The following is an 18,329-nucleotide window of genomic DNA, read 5'->3' on the forward strand; positions in this document are numbered from 1 at the left end:
AAACATAATCCATATTTCTCCTGTATGCCCACAATACAAAAGCAACTAACGCATGTTATTTTGACCCTAGTTCTGACCCTGCAGCTCAAATACCTCTGGCTCATGTTAACTACTCACATTCCAGGCAGAAGTTATGAGGCCTGACACAAACACTCCGAACTGTCTGCCAAAAACATAATGCAAGGCTCTCGCAGTGGGGCAGAAATCGAAAACCTTTAACAAGTTTAACAAAACTTCAATGCAAAAACTATACATGATGTGAACCAGCTGCGGTCTCTTTTAAGTACAATCAGCGCATACCTATATCCACATCCTGCACATCGTCATTTCTGCACCTCTTTCATCCTGACAAACGCGAACACACCAAGTGAAGCGTCCTTACAGTATTTATGAAGACACACACTCGATCATTCAGGAGGGCACAGATTGAGTGAACCAGTTATGTAAAGCGCATGGGAATTAACTGCAGATTAAGACTTCTAAATAAAGATTAAGATGACTGGACACTGACTGCATGAGTGTCTAAACAGCAGCAGTAGCTCAGAGTAGTGTTACAGACAGAATAATAGACAGACAGACAGACAGAATAATAGACAGACAGAATAATAGACAGACAGACCGAATAATAGACAGACAGACAGACTAATAATAGACAGAATAAAAGTCAGTCAGACAGATAGATATAGACAGACAGATAGACAGATAGAATAAGTCAGACAGACAGAATGATATACAGACAGATAGATAGACAGACAGAATGATATACAGACAGATAGATAGATAGACAAACAGAATAATATACAGATAGATAGACAGATAGAGACAGAATGACAGACAAACAGAATAAAAGTCAGACAGATAGATAGATACAGACAGACAGACAGACAGATAGATACAGACAGAATGACAGACAGACAGATAGACAGACAGAATGACTAATAATAGACAGAATAATATACAGACAGACAGACAGACAGAATAATAGACAGACAGACAGAATAATAGACAGAAAAATAGACAGACAGACAGAATAATAGACAGACAGACAGAATAATAGACAGACAGACAGAAAGATAGACAGATATAATAATAGACAGACAGATCGATAGATAGAGGAGTCATTATAACATACAGATAGACAGACAAGTCATCATAACATAGATAGACAGACAAATCATTATAACGTATAGATAGACAGACAGACGAGTCATTATAACATATAGATAGACGAGTCATTAACTATAAAGATAGACAGAGGGAGATAGACAGACGAGTCATTATAGAGTAAAGATGGACAGAGTCATTATGCAATTGAATGAATTACAAGATGGTGAGAACTCACTTTTCTCTTGTCTGAACTTGTTTCTTCTGCTGCTTTCTGGTACCTGAGAAGAAATAAAGTGGAAAAATTGTTCACTCAACTGTTTTCTAGAGTAGCTAGTTCCTGTGCATTTGAAACACCATAATATAAATCTATATACTAACATAATTTACTTCTAGTTTTATTTTTATGACTCAGCAGATGATACACTCTCTCTCACCCAGAGACACAAGTCAAGACTTCCTAAAAGTCAAGAAATTAAAGCTGACGGCTTTCCACGATTACGGATTTGCATCAAGGAGACACTCGACCATTGAGCACATGATATACACACTTCTGTTTAAATGACAGGAGAACATTCAGAAGGTCAATGAAGCAGAAACATCACACTCAGGTCACGTCAACACTTCAGCATGCTTAGACAAGTCTCCACGTTATTCCCAGAGGTTATCCTGAACTCACAAAAAGCAATGTCGACCTAGCCAAAATACTAGGCTGGATCTCCTATCTGCCTAAAAACTAAAAGATCGCTTTTAATCATTGGTGGCCTCTAGTGGTCATATGTAGCAGTGCAAACTGGACTGTCTTGATTTCACTTCTAGTTTTAGTTTTATGACATGTTAAAAAGAAAACTTGAAAGCTAGCCTGAAGGGCTTTCAGATACATCAACCATATGTTGGAGGGACTTTTAAAAAATTCCCAAGCACTGAAAGCAGGATGTTCAATCTGATTTTCAAAGGAAATCCAAGGCATTCCAATTCAAACTAACTGCTGGCTTTGAATGTAGGTTAGTTGGAAAGAAACATAGATAAAGAAACCGTTTAAAACTGCTAAACACACAATTTATTTCCCACACCTATAACAGGTGATCAGATCACAAACCATTTAAACCTTCGCTTTGATTTCTTTGATTCTCACTAATTCAGCTGGCAAATCTACAGTTTTGAGGATGTGGAAGTCATTGATGCATGTGTAGAGAGGAAGCCAGAGGCAGAACGCTGGAAAAGACATCAGAAAAATCTGACAGGAGATGCACTGGAAAAACTCCAGACGCTTGGAGAAATTCCTCTGCACAGGAAACACACCGACTGAGAGCCAACAAAGATGCTTCTAATGAGTCGGGCAGCAGACATTCAGCTGTAAATCAAACGCGTGCAGTGCGGCTCGATGTCTGAGAGAATTCAATATGGAAGTCGTATTTGGAAAGGTTTAGGATTCTGGAAGAATTTTTAAAACAAGAAATGAAGAAGAACTCAACACTCGTTTTATGTCACTGTTTTTAAATGCAGCAAATTTGTGTAGGCTGGTAATACACTCTAAAAAAAAAAAAAAGTTCTATATGGCACCAAAAATGGTTCTTGGCTTGTAATCATAGGGGAACCTTTTTTAGTGCTATATAGCACCAATTTTGGTGCTTCAGTGGTTCTTCAGAGGTGCTATATAGTACCTTAATCAAAGAACCGCTGAAGCACCAAAATTGGTGCTATATAGCACTAAAAAAGGTTCCCCTATGATTACAAGCCAAGAACCATTTTTGGTGCCATATAGAACCTTTTTTTTTTTTTTTTTTAGAGTGTATAATTTGTACTTAAAAATTGTATTAAATAGCATTAAAAATAAAAAAGGATACTTTTTTTTTATTAGTGGTCACTGTCTGGCTGTCGACTGCATCATTAAAAGATTTGACACCACTTTCATGGTGAACAAAAGAACGAAGAGAAAGAGAAAACCTCCCGATAATATTGGAGCAGAGAATTGAACATCATAAACCAATTTAGAACGGCAGCTTTTAAAACAGAAGTGCCTTGTAAAAAAGGTTGTGAAACACTGCTAAAAGGAGTGCTAAAGTGTAAGCAAATAGGAGAGATTAAATGACAAGTGAGATCAGCTTAAGATATGCAAATCCTGTCATTTGCTTACTTGGAAAATCGCTCGGCAATGGCTGTGTTTTTGCCTCGCACACCAACAATGGAGAGCTCCTTTGCTGTAACTCTCAAGGACTGCGAGGCCCATTGCCCACGATGAAACGAACTGACGGCCATCTTGATGTCTTCGGTAGGATTTCTGTTAGGACAGAGAAATGTAAAATTTGCAACTTCCAACACAACTTTGTTGTTGATAAAACCAGACCATGTATATTAGATGTTTTGTACAATGTATTGCACTAAATGTATAGCAATCGTCCAATTATACTGAAGTCAACCATGTGATTGCACAGATTAAATGAGTCATGACATCTCAAACACCTGTGGAACATCAGAAAGAGGAAGAAACAAGTTTTTCCCATATTACTCTTGAAATGAGTCATTCGGCGCCAGTGCACAACACCTGTAGCCGCTCACCTGAACATTCAAACATGCTGTGACTTATGCCTGATATAGCAGGAAACAGTGGAGCAATATTCTTATCTCACCTGATCTCATGCCTATTAAGGTTCTCACAAAATTCACAGGAAACAGATCATCTTTGGGCAACCAAAAACCCCTCCTTACCCATGTCTTTAATATAACACGCAGAAATGTCCTGATTAGGGTTCAGTATTCGAATTAACCAGCGTTTAATCTATTCAAGCATGTTCTCCCACCCTTCACACCAGAGCGGAGGGCTTTGTTTTGGGTGATGCAAGGGAAAAAGCATCAGCTGAAACGTCAGTGTCCATATCACTGAAGCTGCTGACACAGTAACTGAGTCATCATTACCTCAGATTACTCATGCATCATGCTTTAGGAGTTACATACAGCCATAAACAGAACATGCCTTAAAACTAGCCTGTGATCTCCTATAAGTCGGACACCTGGGAAAGAATCGTGTCCTTTATTTGGTCAAGTTTTATTAATCTGAGCAATCTCAAGGGTCTGATGTATTGAGACATTAGGATGTGACTCAGCAGATGATACACTCTCTCTCACCCAGATACACAAGTCAAGACTTCCTAAAAGTCAAGAAATTAAAGCTGACGGCTTTCCACGATTACTGATTTGCATCACAGAGACACTCGACCATTGAGCACATGATATACGCACTTCTGTTTGAATGACAGGAGAACATTCAGAAGGTCGATGAAGCAGAAACATCACACTCAGGTCACATCAACACTTCAGCATGCTTAGACAAGTCTCCACGTCATTCCCAGAAGTTATCCTGAACTCACAAAGTGAGTTTGATGCAATAATACAGAAATATACGTGCTCATTAAACACCGGTATATGATCACAAATCAATATATTTAGCATTATACTACATAATGAAGCTCTCAAACTTTTTTTAACACAATAAAAAACCCTAAAATCAACAAATTGATGTAATACAGAATGAAAGACAGCCATTTTAAGTGTTTTTAAAGGGTGCTCAAAAGAAAGTTACCCCTTTTAAATGTACTTAGCAAGTTATCAAAATTAAATCCAGAAACATATGGCTGTGAGACCATTGAAAAGACAGTGAAAAGTGGGAAGCAGCTCAAACTAAATCACAGGGCATGCACTCAAATTGCTAGACAAGCTTTATGAAGGCATCAACAAAAACAAAGGCTCATGAAACACAATCAAATAATACATACTTTTTAAGTTTGCAGTCTATCAAGCCTCCTCTTGGAATCTTTCAGCGGATGTGCCAAGGAGTTTTCTTGTTGGCCTCTCAGTCCTCTCAGTGCTCTGAACACTCTGCTCACTCTCACATTGTTTGAGTGAGGAAATATACTGCCTCCTCTCAGCCAATGGGAAGAGAGCTGCTTTGCACCTAGCAGGTAATGCCCCTCCCACTTCAGAGCTCAGCAATTCATCATCAGACTCTCAGTAGAACAGACAAAAGTGAGTCAACAAGGCTTCTACTCAGTCTGGGAATCCCACAGGATTCCTGGAAGTGAGTAAAAGTCCCCACCTCCATGTCCAGCTCATTTTTCACCCCAAAATCAAAAGAAAAAAAAATGCATTAGGACAAGAAATATGGTAAATTGTGTGTAACATTTTTTTTTTTTTTGTGTAATTCACATGTTTACATGTTTTTTTCTCATTAGATTATATCATCTGTAATGATATACCATTTACCAAAAACTGTGGGAACACAAAGCAGTGGTGTCTCACAGAGGAGCCTCTCCAGGGGTCTTCAGGCTCGCTGGATCAGTTTCATTAATCCCAGTCACATGGAAGTCTTGCTTGAGAATAGGCACAACATTCCACAGTGTAAGATTACGCCTTCCAGCACATTACTAAATATTATTTATTCAAACATATACATGTGTGTGTGTGTCTGTGTGTGCTCGTATGTATATATATATATTTTAGTGCTGTCAATTGATTAATCACGATTAATCACATCCAAAATAAAAGTTTGTGTTTACATAATATATACGTGTGTACTATAATTATGTAGGCCTATATTTGAATACACACACATACATGTATTAAATAAATATTTGCATGTATATACTATTTATATTATATATAAATATAAATATTTTATATTTAAATATTAAAAAATTCTTAAGTATATACATGCACGTGTCGTGTGTGTATTTACTGTATACATAATAATGTCCACACACTTTGATTTTGGATGTGATTAATTGCGATGAATCGTTTGACAGCACTAATGTGTGTGTGTGTGTGTGTGTGTGTGTGTGTCATAGACTGTAAAAAAAATATGGATGTAGTGTCCGTGACGTCACCCATAGGATTCTGAAGAGCAGTTTTGAAGCGTAAAGTATAGGGTCGAGCTGGCCGTTGCAATCTTGGCAGCGTGTCATCGCGCGTCACTCCCGGATAACTGAAAATGGGCAAAGAGCCGGGACGTGGGTGGAGCTGAGGTGACGTGATGTCTAACAGACAGCAGATAAATGGCTATCCCCCTGTCACTCAAAGTGGCCACGCCCTTAATTATACAGAACTACAAGGCTTTATATAATGTAAACGAATGAGTTATACAAATATTGTTGTTGTTTTTTAGTGCTGGGCAAATTAACGCGTTAACACGGGCAATTCATTTTTTCATTTTAACGCATTCAAAATATTTAACGCAATTAACAGCGTCTGTTTTTAATTTCATTTTTGCCCAGCATTACATTATATGATCACGCTCTTATTCATGTAAATGCTTTTAAACCATCTAAGCACGACAAGACAGAAGAGAACGCGCTGTATGTCAGTGTCCTGTCTGTGTGTGTGTGTGTGTGTGTGTGTGTGTCTGTGTGGCTGCGTCTCAATCGGCTCCCTAGTTGCGCCAGTCTCATGCACACATTGAGTTCTCTTTCGCTCTTGACCAAACAATAACAACAACACAGAGAATTTTGCCAAAATGCCAGTTTTGTCTAGTATTCTCATAATAGAAGTCTTAAATGAGTTAAATAACGCTTTAAATGAACGTGAGAAAATTTGATGCACGGGACAGCGCGTCAGATCCGCGTCATGTTCGGCAGCGGCTGATCTTAAAGTGACAGCAGCACTGATGATGCCTCTCATTAATGTCATCAAAGAACAACTGGAACAGAAAAGATTATTTATCTATATTTAATGTATTATTTATGCAGTTAAGAAAGGTGTTTGATAACTATTCAATTTCTGTATATGTCTAACAGGGAAGGCCACAGGAAAATATAACATTTATTATAATGGGTTTATGTAAAGATTGTTTTAAGTTCACTTAAATTAAAAGTTGTTGTTTTTTAAAGCCTAATGTTGAAATTGGTAGCTTTCAGTTATTCTGAAAAGTGAAGTGAAGTGACGTGTGGCCAAGTATGGTGACCCATACTTGGAATTTGTGCTCTGCATTTAACCCATCCAAGTGCACACACACAGTAGTGAACACACACACACCGTGAACACACACCCGGAGCAGTGGGCAGCCATATTGCTGCGGCGCCCTGGGAGCAGTTGGGGGTTGATTCATGATACTGGCCTTGCTCAAGGGTCTCACCTCAGTCGTGGTATTGAGGGTGGAGGAGGGCGCTGGTTATTCACTCCCCCCACTGACAATTCCTGCCGGACCTGAGACTCGAACCCGCAACCTTCCGGTTGGGCCACGACTGCCCCACAACGTCATTAATGTTTCATAGAGACATTAGTATCAGTGATACTGGCCTTCATTCATAAAAAGATGCCATTACAACACATTTAAAATATGCTGTCTTTAAATTGTTTCTACAGTATTTGGAGTGTAACTGAATATCAAAATATAAAAAATTCCAAAAATATTAAAAACTTGCAGAAAACAATGCGATAAATTTGTTTTTGTTTTTTTATCGATTCCCAGCACTAGTTTTTTTTATGTCACCGTCATGGTGATTAGTGTTTTCTTTAGTTGGGCAGTTTGACGACTTTTTAATGTTAGTGTTTCTCTGGCTGCTTTAACTGAGTTTGCTATGGCAAGAAAAGCAAGAGAAAACACAATCAGATGCTATCGGCTGCTCGATAGTAAGAATATAATCATTGTGTAGTGACTTAATTCAGAGTTTAATATGAGCAATATACTATTAACTTTGTTTTATTGTGATTCTAGAAAAGATCCAGCACGGTTTAAATCAGAAAAGCTGAATAAGGTTTCAAACAGATTGTACACTAAGCACTTTGACCTCCTGTAAGATTTACTCCCACAGACATCAAGAATTAGCCATTGAATCTCAACAATGGTGACATGCTTCACGCCGCAATGCATTCTGGGAGCCACGGATGAGTTTTGCATGATGCACCCAGAATCCACTGTTAACTTGTTGAAACTTGTATGCTTGTTCATTTGCATTTACACTTAATAGGCTTGTCCAACGATTGTTGAACTAACTTCTTTTCACTTGTTAAGCCAACTTTTTCAGCCTTTAATTGTCCAGTTAACTAAAACATAATCATTAGTCTAAATTTTTGTGAGTTGGATTTTTCTACAACATGTTCCCTCTGAATCATGTTTCAAATTATTTTCATTCTAACTTGCTAAGTTTATTTCAAGTTCAAGTTAATAACTAAATAAATCAATAATTTAATAATCAATTCTAGATTAAAAAAAATGATATAATCTGAAATATGTTGTTTAGTTTGCCTATAAATACATGGATAAAAATATCAAATGAAACTTCAAATATACATCAAACACTTTAGCCCTAAGCAAATGTCCTCTTCCACAGAATTCAGACGTTATAATCAGACCATACATCGGCTAGAGCCAGGCTGAAGATGGTTATTATCATCTCTTTTCATTTCCTCTGCTAGTGCTAGTTCAGGTAATAGGGGTGAGCGGGCCACAACCCGATAACGCGGCGTTAGTTGTAACACACATGGTTTAACATGGTTTCCACACATACCAGGAATAGGATGACGAAACTTTGAGTATTTACTAGTTGCCATATCAACACTATATAGAGAAAAAATTGCACCAAAATTAAAAAATCTTTGGAAGTCCTTTAATGCTGATCTAACCAGCAGAAGACACGAGCCGCGGTTTAAATTGCGCAGGTGGGGCATGTTGTCACACTGCATTACAATGAGCCCCTATTAGAACTATGCTATTATATTCTATACTTTAATGAATTCTATTGAGAAACCCTGAGAAAAAGGTAAATAAAGACAGAGAGTCACTGTTCAGAAATGATTAATTATTATAATGTTTTGAACTGTGCTGTATAGCTGTGTTTTGAGGCATGTTGTTGTCAAACTCAAAAATTAGTTTATATTGAATGATTAAAAAATGCCATTATTTTATCTGAAAAAGTTGTATTTTATTGACCAAAATATTTTAGTTTGTCTTGGATATTCTTTTGATTATATTAGATAACATTTTAAAGGTGCACTATGTAACATTTTTGCAGTAAAATATTCAAAAACCACTAGGCCAGTGTTATATATTTTGTTCATTTGAGTTCTTACAATATCCCAAATGTTTCCAACTATTTGTAAATTGTGAGAAAATTGCTATTTTAACGAAGGAACCGGGACGTGTGAGGGAGTCGCCTGTCAATTGCGTCATATCTGCGTTACCCTCGGTTCCCGGTTTTATTCTGTATAAAACTGCTCGCGAGGTGTGTGTTGCGTTCATCTTATTAACAATCGCTCCAGCGGCCTTACTCAGCTCCCACAACACTCGGTCCTGCTTCTGCTTCATACTACAGTAATGTTAACAATCACATCCATTAAACATGAGTCCTATCCCGAGTCTTTTCCACCGGCTGTGAGGTGAAGACCACATGCCCCATGTCATCAAACTAAGCCTTTGTTTTGAATATGCGACCTCTAGTGGACGGAAAAGTTACATTGTGCACCTTTAAGCTGGTCATGTTACAATGTGCCCCACCCTATGGGGCATGTTGTCACATTTCACTTCCATTTTTTCGAGGTAAATCAAGAAAAAAGTATACACTGTATTAATGAAACAAAACTACATAATTGTACTAGACGTGTGAAATTAATGTGGGAAAAAATAAATACTCTGAACCACAAGTGGATTTACACAAACTGAGAAAGTCAAAAAGCGCTCTCCCCTACATGTCAAACACAGAATATACTTTCTAATAAAATATTATTTCTATTTTATTTAAATATAGTTATAGGTGCGTTAGAAATGTGTGCAGCGACTGTCTACCAGGTCAGAAGGTGGTCATGAACAAAACATCTCTGAGAGCAGTGACATTCGAACAAATTTCTTCATAGTCTATCAGTTCATTATTTCTGTCTCAGCAGTTTAGTGATCACTTCCCTTAGGCTAGATTGACTAAAGTGCAGAATTGTAGATGTTTCATCACACTCCCATTATTCATGACTCATTTTAGAGATGAATCACAAATTCAGGGAAATTTTAAATTCAGTATGTCAAATGTGCAGAATAGAATTAATTCGAATAAAAAAGAATGGGCACTTTGGAAATGAGTTGTTGATAGTGAAAGTATGCATACAGAAATAGCATTAGTTGTAGGTAAATGACTCCCTGTCCAGAGGGCGGCGCAGTAGATGTTTTGTATCAAATATCATATTACATGCGGATGAAGTGTGTTTGCGGCATCAAGCGTCTCCCTCCGTCAAACTGAGGTAAACAAAATTCACTTTCGTGTTTAATGAAATGTTATTTCCTTAACGTGTGTAGAGTAGCCTAACTCCCTTCGGTGCTTTCTATCTCTGTGCAGAAGAAAAAGCGCTAAATTTCAAACTTGTATGCTACAATAAAAGATAACTTGAAAACAACGTGAGCGCGCGCAAATTTGTAATCCGTGTCAATAACGCTGTTTTATTTTTTAAACGGAAGTAGATGGGAACTGAACGCGCTGCATCAGTTGATGAAATGAGTATCTCTTTGTTCTTTTCCGTTTCGCGCGTCTTCTTGCTTCTCTAATAATGATGCAAGTGTGTGCGAGGTGTAATAATTCTACTATTCCCGAGCGAACTAAAGCTCTTCTAATTTAATAAAATGTGCGCCATAGTCGTGTATTGAATGTAAACAAAGATGACGCAGCTCTGGTAGTAGGGCACTAAACTGGAAGTCCCCTACAAATAATGCAAAGGGAGATGTGCCATTCACCATTATAGGCCCTACACCAACAATAAAAGAAACATTGCAGCAGCATTTGATTAATTTGTGTGTAATCAGCACGTGCATTTAGCTTTTAAATCTAACAGCCACATTTAGTTCATAATTCGGAAGTGGTAACAAAGAGTATGAGGTTTTTAAAAACAACTTGTCAATGGGAGGGACTCATCATGAAGACAACAGCTCCACCAATGATGCTTCAGATACAATCTCATAGCAGGCCATCTGTTGATCTGTTTTTATATGGCTGCTTCTTGCCCCAATACTAAGTGTTTTATTATACGATATATGCTATATTCATGTATCTGTTTCATCTTTCACTATATAATATTATATTATTGTATTTTATTATTAGTTATCAATTTTCCCCAGGGGGATCAGGTGAAAAAGTCTCCTGTCCCATCTAAATCAGTCAAGCCCTTTAGTTCAGAATTTTTCAAGTGTTTTATATGGTAAAATTGGGTAAGAACCATGGGGAATAAATAATTTATTTTTTAAACACACACACACACACACACACACACACACAGTCATATGAAAAAGAAAAGACTCTTTAGAATTTTAAGACCTGCCAAGGACCCAGATTATTTATATGGGTCAATGATATGATGTGTTTTTTGTGTCCGAAATTCATTATTTTCCTAAAAAGAATTTTAATAAATACATGTCTTGTATCACATTTGATCTACAATATTTCCTTGATAAGATACTCTTTTCATTTTTTTGAAATTCAATTGACTTTTTGAGTTGTGGTGTTTCAACGACCTAAAACTTCAGGTGGTGCGACCAGCAAATTTACATTTAGAAGTATCAATTGAATTCCCACTGCAATTGCAAAATGAAGTAAGAAATATAACTGTAAACTGTTATATAATGTATACAAATAATTTTTACAGTTAAAGGCAAAACATAAAAACTCCTTATGGAAAATTGGGTGTTAGAACACATAGAAAAGTGTCCGTTTATATGAATTGGACTAAAAGGGCAATACATAAGAAATGGAAAGGGAATTTACCATGTGATATGCATTTTACAATGATTCATATGTATATTGTATATGTATATTATTTTATTGTATATATGGCTGCACCACCTGACATTTTCTGGGTGGTAAAATCAGAAATCTTGTTTAATAATGAATTAATGCTGTCGTAAAAGTTGTAAAACCAATATGTATCAACACCATACTTTTTTGGAACATAAAAATGCATTTTAAAAATTATTATTATTTTTATCTTAACCTTATTTGTCATTGACGCATATATATATATATATATATATATATATATATATATATATATATATATATATATATATATATATATATTACTTTTAAAAAGTAACTTTCCCCAACACTGGAACAAATATCATAAATTATTTTCTTAAAGAAAAAAACTTAAATATTTATATTATTATGATCCCATTTATTTGCCATTCTTACAGATATTGATATGCCATTTGAAAAAGGATATGAAAGTGTTGTGGTTATTCATTTTTATAATAACATACAGATGTTAAATTCTTGATTGAAAGCATTTAAGACCAATGACAAAATAATCATTTGCTCCCTTCTTTCAGTTTCCCCAACATGTGAGACTGAAGTAGCTTCTTAAGTTTTTCTTAGGTGTTATATTTTTTTGTTGTTTAAAACGATTTCATTTCTGATTTTGTTACAGACTTAATCTTGGTTTTCAAAACCAGTGTCAAATCAAGGTTTTCCCATCACTGACCAAGCACAAGAGGCAATGGATGGACCAGTAGATGGCACCAAGCTCATTCAGAAACACAAGCTAGAGCTACTGGAGGCCCTGAGGGCAGATGCAGAGTTCCTGCTTCAGCATTGCCATGCCTATGGCATACTGTCCAATAATGAGTACAACAACATCAAAGACATTAACATGCGTTCTGACCAGGTACGGGACATCTTGGATTATGTGATTGACAAAGACAACAAGCACGCTCTGAATTTTCTCAAATTGCTGAAAACACAAGACATGCAAGAGACATTTCCTAAACTGCAATTCCTTCAAAAACTGCAAATCAACAAACGCAAGACACCGAAAAACACAGGTATGATCTTATAAACCATCCGTTATCTATTTTGAAGACTCCTAGAATTTTGTCATTTAGACTTTTGTGCATATTCTTTTTTCGGGGGGGATTTCGGCAAACTTACAATAACAAAATTTTATAATGTACAAAAACAAAGATTCACATAAAAATAATAATAATTGAACAGAGAGACTGAAATAAATAGAGAGAAAAAATTCTTTAGTTATTTTCTTTTTCATTTTTAATGTTGTTTCTCATTACTATAATAGTCATTTTTACTGTATTATAGTTAAAAATACTGTCTTGCAATGATTTTTGAAAATTAAAATCAATTAAATTGAATTAAGTAAATGCCATCTTAATGTATAATACTTGAAGAGAAAGATAATATATTTTTATGTAACAGTAATGAGAATTAAACTCTGCACAACTTTGCATTTACATTAATGAAAACTGGGGAATAAAATGAGCTTAATTGTCATGAAAAAAAATGTCACAATGCAAATAAAGGCCCATTCTCACCAAGGACGATAACTATAAAGATAAAGTTATAAAAAAAATCGTTCTAAATCTAAAAGAATAGCACAGTCCACTAGCCTAGAAATCTAATTTGCAGCCAGAGTCGTCTGGCAACTCTCCGTTGGCTTGCGAGCTGGAAAAACCAAACTCTGGTTAGGCCAATCACATCGTGTATAGAGTCGGTGGTCGGGCTTAACATCATGACGGCGGTTCCGCGTGCTACTCGTAAACAAAAAAGCTGGCGAACAGCGGTCTTTCGAATCGGCTTTAGCCGCGACTCTGGAAGACTTGGAGTTGAGCTTTTCTTTGAGAAAACAACAAAGAAGTCTGAAGTCATTCTTAAGAAAGGAAGATGTGTTTGGAGTTTTGCCGACCGGATACGCCGAAAGTTTAATCTATCAACTAGCTCCGCTTCACCTTCTTCGTTGCTCTGGTTGGTTGTAGCGCTATCCTATTGCGTGCAGAGGGAATTTGAAAGACAACCGTTTATCCCGCCCCTCGGATTGAGCCCTGCCAATGGTGAGTTCCCAGACACAACATCTTGATGTGGGTCTGGCTTGTCAGGCTAACAGTCCACATCATGACTATAACAATAATGTCACTGAGAAACAATATCATTGGAATCACTTTCAGAGATGATGAACGATAATAACATTGACAGCCAATCAGAATCCATCCTGCTGTAATGAGCTTGAGCATTTAGGGCTCTATTTTACCGATCTAAGCGCATGGTCTGAAGCGCATGGGGCAGGTGCACTTAGGGCGTGTCTGAATCCACTTTTGCTAGTTTAATGACGGGAAAAATGGTCCAAAAGGGTTGCACCTATTCTTTTAATGAGTCATGGGTGTGTTTTGGGCGTAACGTGCAATAAACCAATCAGAGTCTCATCTCCCATTCCCTTTAAAAGCCAGTTGCGCTTGCACCATGGCGGATTCGCTATTTACATGGCAGAATAAAGACACCCTCAACCTGACGAGTCAGTTTAAATACATGCATGTTGTTGGGGTAACAGGTTAGGACCCAGGACCAGTAGTGAAAAATGAAGACCAAGAGACTGGAGTGTAATTAATTAAAGAAAGATTTACTGAAGAATAGTTTGCACAGTTTCATCAGCAGAAGCCAGCTTCAAGTCAAGGAGTTCGTAGGCCGCGCTCCCTCTACCAGCCTACCCCGCCTCCACCTATTGTACATACAATTTCTGAACAGTTATACCGTTTTCAAGGTCTAGCCACGTCATTATTGCCATGTGGAATGATTCTGATTGGCAGAGAAAATGCACAGTCACAGTAAATTTCCACAAGGATAGATAGCATGCATATCACTAAACTAGGTAGACTAGTTGTCGCCCCATCACTAGAATTAGGTCATTGTTGACCTCGGAAGTTGCAGAAAGGCGTCTTCAGGTCTGGTGTCGTGTGCAGAAAATGTCCATCTTCAATATTGGGCCTGCACAGATCATGCAACGCACATACACAAACGCTCCCTTGAATCACAGCTCTCCCAAGGTTGAAGAGTCTTAACTACATATCAACAAAGCACTTCACCAAAACATGCTGATAGCATGTGCTATTCTTTCAGCAATAGGTCCAGACAATAGTACAATTGTATTCATACAATTCTTTAGGGTTTCAGTAAAAGGAAATATAAAATGAAATAAAATAAAATGAAAGACAAATCCATATTTAATCTCTGGAAGCTGGGCTAAATGAGCAATCCCTGTTACTGCATTCCTGTCGAGTTGGAGGTGTGTTTTTGGGAAACATCACACACCACCTGGACAGACCCTCAGTCACCACTCAGAGACCAAATACAAACTTTAGAAAATATAAAGGAAGAAGCAATCATGGGTCCTATTGATTAATCAAAATCATAACTGGAAAGAATCATTCAAATCATAATAATTATATAGGAGGATGAATATTGATTGAGGCTTTGATTATGAATTTAAGTAGGATATATACATAATTATATTGAAGCGGCGGTATATTCCAGAATCTTTCAATGTAATGCCATGATTGGTCAAATAAGTAGCCAATTTAATTTGCCATTACTGTAAATAATTCTGATACATGCAATGACTATCCATTATGACATGTAGGCATTTTTATATTTATGTGCTCAATAAGAATCTTTTACATTGTAATCATTTTATTTTTAATATTTTAACCCTCTGGGGCTCTTCGGTTATTTCTGACCCGAATTTTTTTAAATAAATGTTAAAAATCGTAGCTTCATCGGAATGGTCCGAAACTTGGTGACTTTATTGGTACTTGGTATATGAACACTCCAAAAAATTGGGGACAGGATTTGAAAAGTCTAAGTGGTCGTAAAAAAATTGTCACACTCAGGACCTTCGGGTCAAAAATGACCCCCAAAAGCTACGATTTTTAAAAAAATATATATATAAAACGCAAGATCCACTATAGTGGTAAAAATGTGCTATTGCGTGATAAAAATGCTCAACGTGTCCACCGGATGGCACCGATCTCATTTAAAAAATTGCTTTCATGAAGCCTAGGCTTGACTCTAAAATGAAATACAGCTTTAATAATAATGAAAAAAAAGTATATATATATATAATTTTTTTATTATATTCAATGGGAAAAAATGGGTCATAATTATTGCATAAATATTAATTATAAATCATAAAATTATCTCAAAATACCAAAAAAGAAAAGAAAAAATATTATTGAACAAAAATATATTTCATTGATTTTACTCAAATCTTTTTTATCTTAATCCCGCCCTCCGGGTCCTTTTTGACCCGAAGGTCCTGAGTGTGACCCATAAATGAAGAACCCCAGAGAGTTAAAGCAGTTTGTGTGCTGCTGCGTGTCCCTGTGTGTGTAATAAGCAGAGTGTACACACGTTGTGCACCCGCCTATAGGCGCATATTACTAACACGCTCTTTAAATAACAAAAAAAAAGACTGCGATTTCAGTTGCCTCAAAATAGCAATGCACCTGAACACACCTCGCTTTCAGACCAGCACACAAATGGGCGCAAGTGCATTTGCTATTTGAACAACGTGGCACTGGACGTCAAAATGGCAACCATTGGGCTGAAACTAGCAAAAACACTTGCGTCGGGCCTGGCATGGCATTGCGCCGGGTATTTGATAGGGCATAAACTGCTTAGAATAAACAGAACGATATTGTGCATTGGTGTGGACGCTAATATAGTTATCATTCTTGGTGTGAATGAGCCTTAAGGGTCCTATAAGTATTTTTTCTCTTTGCTATATATATATATATATATATATATATATATAAATAAATAATCTGGTCCTTGGCAGGTCTTAAAATTCTAAAGAGTGTCCTTTCTTTTTCACATGACTATACAAATACTGTATCTAGTACATGCATAATCGATTTGTGATTTGACGAATGTTGGTTTATCAGAGATGACAGCCAAACGAAGGCAGGAGGTGTTGGAAAACGATGTTCCGCAGGAGCAGCCGTCGATAATCAGTGAGTCACATACACACCTCTGCTTTGCATCTTCTGTAATAGCTTCATGTCCGCACAGCCGCATTACGTAACGTTGCCTTTTCTCAGACTCCAGGACGGTGAGTGAGAGGGAGATGATGAAGGTGGCCGGCTGCATTGGGAACAGCTGGAGGGAGGTGGGCATAATGGCACTAGGTATGAACACCACCACTCTTCAGCAGATAGAGGAAGATAACAAACTACACAGAGAGCGGGTTTTCGCCATGCTGAGAAAATGGAGCATGCGTGAGAGGGACCAAGCCACAGCAGCTCGCCTCTATTCCCTCCTAACCCAAGAGGAGAACGGCGTAGACCCACAAAACATCAAGTTCTTGACGGAAAACAACTGAGTCCGCAGAGAGGACTGCATTTATGTAGCACTTGGCATGTGTAGGCATGCAAGCATACCACTAGAGGCAACTATAACTGCTGTTCAGTTATATTGAAGAATGTTTACTTTTCATTTTTTGTGTTTGTTTGTTTAGTATAAAGTCAGCTAAAAGCTTGAAATAATATGGAAGCGTTTAAACGCAACAAGCTAAAATGCGGGTATTTCAAATATTTTTCTTAACTTTTTTTTTATTATTTGAAAATTTGCTTACATTTAAAAAAACCTAAATGTAATGCATACATTGTTTTTTTTAAAGGGGCAGGACTGAATAAACTGTTTTGTTAGACTTTTTTTATGCCATTATTACTTGATTGTTTTTCTGTTAAGCTTATTTTCATGTGAGAGCAAGTTCCATTCCTACTTTTTAAATTGCACTTCACTGTGTGTATGTGTGTGCTTTCTGAAATATAATCATCTTTTCAGGTGAGCCTGATTTGTACCGTAGCAATCCAACAGAATAATGCGTTTCCTTTTTTGAGTAAATGAATGTGAAAGCTTTTATCTAAGTCTTAAAACTTGAACCGATTCCATGGCCAGATAAGGAAGACTGGAAATTTACAAAGATTTATGTTCCAATAGAGACCGCTATCTGGCAACATAAGGGCGACCTTCGCTCTCTCGGCAAGTATCACGTTGTTTCACCCTGATGCATTTTCACCCTGGTGTTTCACCCTTGTTCACCCTTGTTTTGCATGCCAAGCAGGTGATAGGATTGGAGGCGGAGCTTTGTACAATTCCATTGCACAGGCCAGTCATTAAACAGCGTCTAGTCCTAGCAGACTTCATGGAAGCTTTTTTTATTTGATAGAGCATTCATTTGTGGGAACATTAATTTCAGATTGTGAATATCATACTTGCATTAATTGGACTATGTTACTTTTTCCTGTGATTGTAATTTTGTATTGATACTTTTTTGTCCGACATCTCATTTCCATTTTGTAAATAATTGATCATGCTTCTGGTGTTGGGTTATTTTTTTAAGAAAAGTAAATATAAATAAAGAAATAAATGATTCATTATGATGAAAGAGTTTGAGGTTATTATTTGTGTTGTTTTATAGCC

General features: G+C 36.9%; 2 protein-coding genes across 3 annotated transcripts in view; one reads left to right on the forward strand and one right to left on the reverse strand.

Moving 5' to 3' along the window:
* The window catches only part of lima1a (LIM domain and actin binding 1a), a 27,352-nt gene extending 16,821 nt beyond the window's left edge, over positions 1-10,531 (reverse strand). Inside the window, exons 1-4 of one of the 2 annotated variants that reach the window (XM_079803627.1) lie at positions 10,387-10,531; positions 4,878-5,471; positions 3,242-3,385; positions 1,343-1,385 (exon numbers count right to left, since the gene is read on the reverse strand). In XM_079803627.1, coding sequence (XP_079659753.1) covers positions 1,343-1,385; positions 3,242-3,363 — 165 coding nt within the window. In that variant the 5' untranslated portion in view covers positions 3,364-3,385; positions 4,878-5,471; positions 10,387-10,531. Of the gene's footprint in view, positions 1-1,342; positions 1,386-3,241; positions 3,386-4,344; positions 4,463-4,877; positions 5,472-10,386 lie in introns of those variants that run through there. The other variant, XM_079803628.1, reaches the window with a different exon arrangement.
* Positions 10,099-18,291, forward strand: LOC307118161 (uncharacterized protein). Its single transcript, XM_079803650.1, has 4 exons — positions 10,099-10,320; positions 12,493-12,886; positions 16,790-16,858; positions 16,946-18,291. Exons 2-4 carry the CDS (start codon positions 12,562-12,564, stop codon positions 17,224-17,226), a joined length of 675 nt encoding a protein of 224 aa, XP_079659776.1. The 5' UTR covers positions 10,099-10,320; positions 12,493-12,561; the 3' UTR covers positions 17,227-18,291.
* Positions 18,292-18,329: the final 38 nt, after the last annotated feature.

This window comes from Gobio gobio (assembly GCF_949357685.1).
Source record: "Gobio gobio genome assembly, chromosome: 21".
NCBI lineage: Eukaryota > Metazoa > Chordata > Actinopteri > Cypriniformes > Gobionidae > Gobio > Gobio gobio.